The sequence below is a fragment of the Glycine max genome, chromosome 19 (genome assembly GCF_000004515.6).
Source record: "Glycine max cultivar Williams 82 chromosome 19, Glycine_max_v4.0, whole genome shotgun sequence".
NCBI classification, from domain to species: domain Eukaryota; kingdom Viridiplantae; phylum Streptophyta; class Magnoliopsida; order Fabales; family Fabaceae; genus Glycine; species Glycine max.
Window position 1 is genome coordinate 48,881,453 of NC_038255.2, and position 10,882 is coordinate 48,892,334.

Sequence of the window (10,882 nt, forward strand, 5' to 3'; positions counted from 1 at the left end):
TGAAAGAAGATGTTAAAAGAAAAAAAGTTCAATTAAGGTAATTTAATAGATAAAAATATAGATAAGAAGAGATAAAAATTATGAGTTAAATTGATATTAAAAGTGTGTAAGAGATTCTTCTAACTTTTTTTTTTCATTTGTTTGTTTCTCTCTTTTGTGTTAAGTATGATCTCATATTCTTTATTTACTTTCACCTTTTTTTTCTCAATTTAAAATGAAAGTTGAAGCTCATGGATCCCACATAATTTTCAAAACATTCAATCCTCTTCCATAAGTAACAAACACCCCACCTTCCAACTTTCATTCCATTTCATCCTTACCCACTTTCACCCCTCTAATTTTTACTAGAACCAAACATCCCAAAAAATTTCATCACAAATACATCCAAAATGAAAGCAACCAAACAGAGCCTAATGACTCACTTGATGGCAGAGAGTTTTTAGTTTTTAATTTTTAAATAAAATATATTTGACAAAAAATAGAGTTAAAAGATATTTTAACTTAATTTCAAAACACTTTTAATTTATTTTTTAAAAAAAATGTCAATTTAATTTTTAATTTAAAAAATATATTTTCCTTGCACTTAACAATGGTACTACCTCCCCCGTCACCACTTGCACCTTAAATTAATTTTAATACTCGTTTTTCTATGTAAGTAATTTTAAAACACTATGATAGAAACATTCAAATTAAGTTTAATTTAAAATTTAAAATTAGATAAAATTAAGAAATGACAGTTGTTTTAATTTTTTTTTAAACTTATAACTAAAAAACACTCTAAATAGGCCCTAAGTCAAGTGATCCATAATTTGCATGCGAGGAAGTTGAATAGATAAAACTTATAAACATTTACTTAATTCTTTTAGTTTTTGTAAATATAAAATTATTTATTTTTAGTCTTTAAAATTATTTTATTTAATTTTAGAAATGTGTTCAGGTGTTTCTTCCAATGACAAAATGTCTTGCATCGCAGGTCAATGATAAAATTTTATAAACATCATCGTCTCTTAATCTATTAATGTAGCATGACGGAATCATTGGAATACCATAATAGGCAATACGAATGCAACAATTCTAATAATCCCGGTAAACATGAGGTTTGAACAATGTGATCTTTGTTTTTCATGTAAAATCATTTTATTTTAGTCTTTCTTAATTCATTATAAAAATGAGGATTATACATAACACATATTTCTACAACAAAAAACTAAAATAAAGAGTTAAAAGTAAACATTACCTTATTATTTATCCAAACTAAAAATATATTTAATCATAAATCTATTAAACCAAACTACTTTTATTATCAATGGAGTGCCTATGTTTTAAAGTGATAAATAAAGAGAAATTTTGAAAATTAAATTAAACAAAGAGTAAAAAGGGAAAAAAATGAAAATTTGTTATTAAAAATCAATTATGATTTCATCTCAGTTCAGTGTCATTCGAAATTTAATACGGATTTGGTTTGTGTACACGGGATACTTATCAATATAGCATTTGATGCCTCTTCACCTTTTCTCTTTTGTCTATTTCACAATCAGCCCTAGATACCCTTTGAAGGTGGATTTTTGTTTCTTTTATAATTCTTTCATATAAATAAATTAATGATTAAAGCATAGTTTTTACATTTTTAATTCCTATAGTTTGAAAGTGATCTCTTTAATTCTTATAATTTACATTTTAATTCTCTATCTCTTTTAGTCTCGTAGTTTAAAAGTGATATATTTAATTGTTGTAGTCTATAAGAACTAAAAAAAATAAGAATCATAAAATTATAGAAATTAAAAAGATCACTTTCTAAATTATAGGGACTAAAAAAGAATTAAAATATAAATTATAAGGACTAAAAAAATCATTTTTCAAACTATTGAAACTAAAGAAAATAAGAATCATGAAATTATAGGAACCAAATGAGTAATGTAATCTAAACTAATATATTGATATAAAGCTGGGCCAATGCATGCATGTAAGCACTTGTTTCAGAAACCAACCCTATGGTTTGACAGGTTTTACTTGAAAGAATTAAGTCGTGCATGAGATTGTAAAATTTTAAATACATTCTATTTTGGGAGAATTGTTTTTAGAAGCCTATTTTGCGATAAATTATTGTATGATTTGGGTCTTCGAAATTATCAACTTTTCATGATCAGGTTAATTTTTATGTCATATGTAACAGAATCCTTCAATATATATATGAAATAATTAATAAAAGTATGTGATAGTATGGGTTTTAAGAGATCCAAATAGATGACATTTATAAATTAAATAATTTAGATATTATTCTTGTGATATTATTTAGTTTTATTTTAATTTCTTAAAATACTTAGATGATGACAAGTGTATAGTTGTTATTCATTAGTATTATTATATATGGTAAAGTTTGCATTCTATTGAGACATTAATAAATGAAATCTGAATTTTATGTTTATGTCTTTAGCCTTTTATTTATAGTTTTAATGGTGTTTTCTTAGAAATACTGTTAGAGTAGAATTAACACTCTGTCATTATGTTACATATTACGTGAAAATTAATCCTAAAGAAAGAAAGGTACGAAATTCAAACAATAAGAAAAGAAGAATTTATTGCCTACTTAATAATGGTACGCAAATCATAACTTTACCAATTTAGTTGAACCTGGGGGGAGTGTTAGATAATTGTAAAATCTCACGTCTAACAAGTAAAAACAAATAAAAGTGAATATAAACATTGATGAATTAAGTTCAATTAGTTCAAAATTCTTAAAATTCCATCATATGACATCGTCTGAGGGAAAATTTAATTTATATTTGTACAAAGCGAATAAACAAAAAAGAATGCCAGATTCCCCTTCCACCTTTATATGCTGCAATTAACAAATCATTAGTTACTTAAGGAATGGGGGATTTTCTTTTGAACATTTATGCCAAAGGTTCACTGCCTTCCACGCTAAATTATCAGAGATTTAGTTAACAAATTTACAATAGCGTGAATTCTACATATCATACTGAGCTGTGAAATTTATACTACAAAATTTGATGATTGCACATAATTTTGAGATGTAGATTATTGGTTGAAAACTTTAAATTATCAACTGACTCAGTTCACAACTAGACTATATAGCAAATGATATTGATCGTTCATATGTTATCATGTTATTTAGAATTTTTGTAATTTTTTATTTAATCACTTAATTTTTCAGCATTTGCCCAAGATGAAGCAACATTTTCTTTGTATTAGTCATCGACGGCAAAAAATTTAGCTAATTGCCAAAGTATAATCCAACTTATTGTTAAGAATGTTAGATAAGAAAATAAATATAATTAATTTGTGGACACTCAAAAACTTATTTGATACTTAGTGAAAGAAAAAGCAGAAATAAGAGAGTCTGTATGAGATAAGTCATGACATAAACAAAAAGAAAGGGATGGAAAAAATGATGGGTGAAGTGTTTGGAGGGGAGAGGTGTTCATCAATTATTAATCTTCTGCTGTTGTGATCGTATGACTATAAAATCAGCATCGGTACAGTAGCATTATGTATGGATGTAAGGATTAAAATGAGAATTACAGACAAATATGCATACTTATTTAATGAACTTTCAAGTACTCTGCATGTATTGGGTTTTCTCAATTTCTTAAATATTCTGGATGATAATCAAACTTTCCTGTTCGTAGTTATGTGCTCATTTTTCTTTTTGGTGAAATACAGATTCAGTATGTTGTTAACTTGAATAATATTCAAACAGTTTGCTATGTGTTGGGATAATCATTATATGATTTCTTCGATGGTATGCTTATTTTTATTTTTTATTTCTTTTTATAACAGATGGTATGCTTATTGTTAACGACGTAATCATTTCATTTTATATCAAAATGAATACAATTTTTTTATACATGTATACAACTCCAATTGAATGCAGCTAGCAGCTTTATCTACCTAGCTCTAGCACCAAAGAAAAAAAAAACAGCAAACTAAATTTCCCTCAACTACATACGTATGCTACAGTTGGAAAAAATAAAAATAACGAACTATGATAAAAGAATTTAAAAATTCTCTTTATGAAAATCAAACTTGGTGTTGGTTTTTCTGGAAAAGTCAAGAGAAAGCCTCTTAAGTTCTCCAACCAATGTGTGCGCCCCACAATAGAAAACACCTGAAAATAATTGAAAGTATTGAAAATGAGCTAAGATCATATAAATATGATGGTATATTGAATTTTGAAAAATTAAACTAGAGCAACATCAGTACTTACCAACTCTTTTCCCAGGGTGTTTGAGTGCAGTATGTTTGAAAACACTGCGCCAATTTGGTCTAGCAAAATGTGTCTTGACCCTTGTCCCTGAAACTATATCCACACCACTTTTGGCATGGTGGAGCGATTGAAGCATAGTGATCAAAGCAGAACGAGCATCTCCTTCCTCATACACACTTGTGCAATAGTTATGAAGTTCAATTATTCCATCCTTGTCATACTCGGCAACATCATCCATCACACCCTTGAACCATTCGAAGGAACCTTGTTCACGAGTAACCCAGTAGAAATAGGCACGGTTGGTGGCAAAAGGTTTCCTCTTGTTGTTCTTAACTCCACTTTCTACCATCGCTTCTTCTATGTCTTTCTGTTGTTTCATGTTGTTTAGCACATCTTTGAGTATACTAATCAAAGGGGTGGCACCAATTCCTAGTCCCACAAGAAGGATTACTTCGTAGTTTTTGTAGTCTTGGGCTGGAGCTCCATAAGGACCATCAATCACCAGCTTTGGCATCCTACAATTAATTTCGGTTTCACTGGAGTCAGTAAAGAACCAATTTGATGTTTTAATTAAATTATAAAACCATTGTCTCTAGTTCATAAGTTACCTTGGTATGTTGTTGCCTTGTAACATATCAGCTCGTAGAAGACCACTCTGGTCACTACTTGCTGGTTGACATGCCTGCATCAATGACGTGAATTGAATAATAATGTAAGTTATATTGTGCAAACATATTTGAGGAAAAGTACTAGCATATTTTTCCCAATGAAGAAAAAGTGGTTGTCAAGTGCAGAATTCACCTTAGCAAAAACAGCCTTCAGTTGTGATGTCCAATCACCCAAAGTCCTAATGTGAACGCTTACATAGTCATCTCCTGGGGCTGATGTAATAGAGAAAGGATGCCTACAGATGCCACACGACAAAATTGTTAATTTTTTCGTTAACGTCTCTCCCCTGATTTTAATGGTAATATGCTATAAAAATATTAAAGAAAACGAATGTTCACTTACCATTGAAAAGGAGAGACATCTGGGCAGTTCACAAAAATATACTGTCCACTAGAGTACTTAAATCCTTGTGGTTTAGACATGTGCAAGGCCAAGACATTTCCCGGGTACACTGCAACCTGAATTTTAAGAAGAAGAAAACGTTAAAATTTTAGTATAAGGCCATTTAATAGCAAAAATGAAATTAATTCAAAGAGAGAAGAGAAGGTAAAATCTTCAGAATTAATGTACCTTCAAAATCTTGACACTTTTGTAGCCAGACCTAAAAGCACGAAGTAATCGCTCGCATGCGTATAGTATCATAGGAATTGCAAGATACATCCAAGTCTGTGGCAATAAATTGTGTGACCAAATTAAGAAGAAAAAAAATCATATAAAGCAAAATTAAAGGGAAACGGAGATATATAGTGCATGCATATGCATACCGTTTTCTTGTACCATTCCTTGGAGAGGTACAAGTAGTAACCGTGAACGATGAAAAGCCCATAGACGATGACAAAAAGATGGTGGGAGTACCAAAAGGCATTGAACCCGGTGAGCCTTTTGAGAGGTTTAGGGAGGTTAAGCCTGTTTCGTCGGAACCAAGGTTGAGCCAAAGTGTAGGCTATTGCCATAAGCACCACAATGGCTATTCCGGTCCAACCCTCGGTTCCCTTCACGAACCACCAATAATTGTTGGGCCTATCTTCTCCAAAAAATGGCTTCATGGGCTCATATTCCTCGTCCGTTGCGTGCAACAACCTTGGGAAGTCACACGTTAAATGTGCAATTGCATGTATCCCAACCCCAATTGCAATGCCAAAAGCTATCACCTATAGAAACCAAAGTCATGCATATTTAGCTAATTAATTAAAAATAAAAAAAAGTTTTAAGAGTAAATTATTGCATAAAATAATTATTAAACAATTAGCACTATACATAATCTTAATCAATATCCATAATTATTAAACACATGTGTGAAGATTGATCGAGAAGATAGTAATCGTCTATTCAAAAATCATTTAATAATTAATAATATCTCCATTGATGCATGTATATATATATATATACACACACATATGTACCTTGTGAAAGTTGATGTTGTCATCAAAGGGAACAGCCATGCCTAACTTGGTCTTACTTCTGAGCCAAGTGATGGTGTTTCTGCAAACTGGTAAAAGGATCAAAGCCATGTTGAACTTGAGGGTTTCAGCAGCACCTTTGGCTGAAGTCACACAATAGCCCATGACGTCGAACACGGCACGGTGCTTGTATTGGATGAACTTCCAAGTGAAAAGGGCAGCACAGATTGAAAGCCAGAGGAGAATAACCCAAATCCGTTTCCAATTGTCCTCCACAAAGTAAGCCAGTGACCGGAAGCCACGCTTGATGGGGTTGTAATCTTTGGTTGGGACTAGCTTCTGGCTCAGCATTTGACTCATGATACGGCTATCCGTAGTTATGTTGGTTGATTGTGCTGGGGCTTGCAAAAGAAGCATTTCCAAGTTGTATATCTGCATGCAAAAATAACATGACATGCTTCAATTAAGTTGGGTAAAAAGTTTAGTGAAAGTGACGTGTTTAAGTTTAAATATTCTCTATGTGTTTAGGCAAAAAAATAAGTTGGGATCGATTCATACTTTACTACTATAAGCTAAAGTAATTGGCTGGCAATTAATGTGCCATGGCCCATGGGTCAACCGGTTAAGCATGTGTTTTTTTGTTTTGTTTACTATAGGTCTTTTTCTGTTGGAAACTTGATTTATCCTATGAGAAATTAGTCCCTCTTGTTAGACTCAACCCCGTTGCTAAGCATATGTAATCTGTGTGTTGAAAATTTTGGAAGGAAAATAAAATAAAATTTAAGGATTTAAGTATGTTCCTATCAATGTCAGTTTTAAAGGAGGCCTTGGGCTCATTTCATTGGGCTTTCTGAGTACTGTATTTACGATAGTTGTACAACAAAAAGAGTAAATTCTTAGTTTTCAAATTTGACATTTTAGTTCATTTTTTTTAGTATCTAACTTTAATAAAATGATATTAACATTAGACCCCCTTTTATTTTTTACAAAAATGGGAGTGAAAATAAAATTGAGAAAATAGTTAGATAGAATATAAACCTCAATGTATCCAAGGTTGTCGGGATCCAACTCCTCGATGATAAGGGCTGCATATTCCTCTGCCCGATCTTGTATTTTTGACAGCTTATTAGCGGAAGCGCTTAAGGCGATAATCTGTAAAATGAATCACACTAATGTTTACATTTCCATAATATTCATCTAAAAAAATGAGAGAATAAATTCTTAATTTTTTTTTTTTTATCATAGTAACCCTCACCTCTTGAACTTCTTCTTGGGTGATTCTTCCGTCGGCATCTTTGTCCACCCTGACATGAATTAAAATTATTTAGGGACAAGTCACAGGAAATGGGTGAAGATCCAATCAAAATTCATTAATGTTGACATTTAACTCGTAATTTTTTTTCTTGACTCAGATATGTATACGTACATACTACATATAATGTTTCTCAAATAGCTGCTAGCTGATTTCACACAGATTTTTCAATAGTCAACCCAACCATCCGTTGACTCGTTCTTTTTCTTTAATTAAGGGGGAAATCTTTGGTTCCTTCCTTCTTTTTTCTCCTATCCCTTAAGACACCGTTGATCCATTCTTTTATTTATTTTCCTTGTGTATTCAATTTGTTATTTAATATGCTGATTTCTTCTTAGTTTCTACTCTACCCTCGACTATTCAACACCTAATCCTATAGAATATGCTAAGGTTTGAACAACGAATAAAACAAGTCACATCCTTAAAGAATAAGCTTCTTTTTTTGTCCTGTAAGTGTTTTAGACCAATTCATTATTTTAGCCTGGAGGTGTAGCTCATTTAGCGATTTGACATTCACGTGGAATTTACTATTTAGTTAAAATATAGGGTTCCAAAATTCACCATAAATATTGTGGTTAGGATTAAGTTGACCTCCTAGTGAAAACTTTAATTCCACACTAAAAAATTGTAGAATCACCTAGTTCTAAAAGAGTTTTATTTTAGATCATTTTTCAATATTTTAAACAGATACTCAAAGAAAGACATAGCTCAAATAAATTATTTATTATATAAAAAATGTATCTGTGTTTATTTTTTTATATACATACAAATTTTTTTTGTAACAAAAAAGTGGATAATTAACCGTAAAATGATTGATAGTGATACTTATAGTCTTATGGCATAAACGAAGAACTACACTCAAAACTTCATTCATTAATTAAAGATATTTTTATTTGAACTCCTCGTTTGCATTAATTACAAAAAACGTTACTTTCTCATACCTATTGCTACCTGAAACTTTCGTTGTAAATTAGTATCATGATATTATGGAGTCAATAATTATGACGCATGTTTCACATGCAAATGCATGAAATGCGGCGTTGTTAATATTTTTTTTTCTCAGTTTGATAGCGAGAAATAATTGCTAAGCAATGTCCCACAAAGTACTACTTTATAAGGATTTAGAAAATTAATCATGAGCAGCGGAGGAGATTTCTCAATTATGACATTGATAATGAAAAAAAACACGAAGGAAATGATGATGAAGTTGAAGTCTTACATATCAAAGAAGGTCTGGAGCCTTGAATCAAAGCTCTGGTCTGTAATTTGTTCCCAAAATTCGCGCAACTGATCCTTGGTTATGGAAGCTGATGTTATGCCCCGGCGACGAGATAATGCATCAAATAATTCGCCAGCAAACTCCTTCGACTCGTTCATGCCTAGATATCATTTCCGTCCAACATTAATTAGTTTTAGGAAAGGTAATTATTGGAGTAAAACTAGCATAGGCCATGCCAATGATTATTCTGCCCTGATTGCTTTTTTTTACTTAATTCCTATTTTTCTTATTAATTAATTCACAATGATTAAAAATTATTAAAGTTAGTTAATAATCTTGAGTTTATAAAAAAGTAAAAGTAATTTAACATGATATAATTAGAGATTAAAGATAAATTTTAAAATATTTAATAATTTATAAAGTGACTTATGTAATAAAGTAATAAGCTTCTAGATATGACTTATTATAAAAAAGGAAGGGAGAAATATACGATGTTGACCAGTCCCACCGAATCGCATTTTTTATTTACCATATTTTTTAACCCATTCTTAATTATTTAATTTCACTAAACGATAATAACTCTCACACTTTTTTTATAATATACACACTCATCTGCTTACACCAATTTGAATAGGTTAATAATGGTAGATAATGATGCAACATTTGATGAAATAATAGAAAGAACAATTCAAGTGTAAAATAAGTATAAGAAAAATTAAAAAAAAAATATTACTCCACCCTATATTTCATTTGATAATACTCATCATATATACATACATCAGTAAAAGAATTTAGAAATGTTAACAAAGGTTTAATAAAATCATAAAAATGTCTGCAAGTTTGGAAACTTTTTTCAAAGCCTCATTTCAGCAAATTTTGACAATTGAACGTGGAAAGAGTTTATGGATTTGCGTTGGTTAATTTTGTTCCAAACAAGCACACAATCTAGCGTCCAAAACGCAATTTTTTCAGTATCGGGCATATTTGATCGAATATTTTGTATTTAAAAAAAAAACAATTATTTCATAAAAAAAAGAAATTGTTTGTTCCAAATGCACAGTGAGTGGGGTGTAGTATAAAGTAAAAACAAAAACAATAAAGAATACTGGTGCGTACCAATGCACTGACTGAAGCGCGTTTTGGGCAATTTCCCTTCAACGGCCAACTCATGAAAGCGCTTCTCGACCTGGGACCAGCCTTCGGTTCCAACGTTTTTGGTCATGAACTTGAGTCCCTTGAGGGCGCGAGCAGCACCAGACTTGGTCCTGTCGACCCTATCGAACTTCTTGGACGAGGTCATGCGTTTGAGCTCCTGCGACACCTGCCGGAGCCGCACCGACAGGGAGGAGGGACGCTTCTCGAGGCGGCTGGCGAGCAGCGCCGTCTCGGGGTCCCCGCCCCTGATGTTCTGGACGGACACGGTGTCGTCGCGCACGTCCAGCGTTATCTCCACGAAGTCCTCCTCCTCTTGGTCCTTGAACCTCGTGCTTTTCTTGCTGCTCTTCTTGTTGTTGGGCGTCACCAGCGGGCCGCTCATGGGCCCGCTGAAGCCCACTCGCGTGCTCCTGCTCCCCGTGCTCGACGTCTCCGACCATGACTCCTGCTGCTGCTCTAACTGAATCTCCATCCACTCTTCTTCAATTGCACAAGGCCAGATGAAACTATTGACCGAGCGTGTGATGATTTATGTACTAACTATCAAGCATGGGTTGGTGTGTGAACGTTTTTGGAGAGAATGGAATTAGTTGTTGTTGGTGTTGAGAATATATATATAGGGAGAGAGAGAGATGGTGGTGGTGATGAAGTAAATAACGCGTGAGAGAAGTCAAAAATGTGGGGGACTAATACTAAAATCAAAAAGGCCCATGTGAACAATTTTGGAGTTGACGGGGGATGCAGACTTGTTGGTATTCATAGCCTCCCAGCTAGCTAGCTTCTTCAGACTCCCCCACTCAACACATCTTATTTTATTCACACATAACACACACACAAAAAAAAGTAAAATATGTTCGCCATCATTTACAATTTAAGAAATAAACTTCATCTGGTAACTT

At 32.4% G+C, this 10,882-nt stretch overlaps 1 protein-coding gene across 1 annotated transcript; it reads right to left on the bottom strand.

Annotated features, from left to right (window-relative positions):
• Positions 1 to 3,810: 3,810 nt before the first annotated feature.
• LOC100820185 (respiratory burst oxidase homolog protein B) lies at positions 3,811 to 10,768 on the bottom strand. The gene is made up of 12 exons (XM_003554601.5): positions 9,945 to 10,768; positions 8,829 to 8,988; positions 7,553 to 7,601; positions 7,336 to 7,449; positions 6,301 to 6,729; positions 5,662 to 6,048; positions 5,468 to 5,563; positions 5,240 to 5,355; positions 5,030 to 5,132; positions 4,837 to 4,910; positions 4,229 to 4,743; positions 3,811 to 4,129 (listed from the first exon to the last, which is right to left on the bottom strand). The coding sequence occupies exons 1-12, from the start codon at positions 10,453 to 10,455 to the stop codon at positions 4,020 to 4,022; spliced, it is 2,664 nt and encodes an 887-aa protein (XP_003554649.1). The 5' UTR covers positions 10,456 to 10,768; the 3' UTR covers positions 3,811 to 4,019.
• Positions 10,769 to 10,882: the final 114 nt, after the last annotated feature.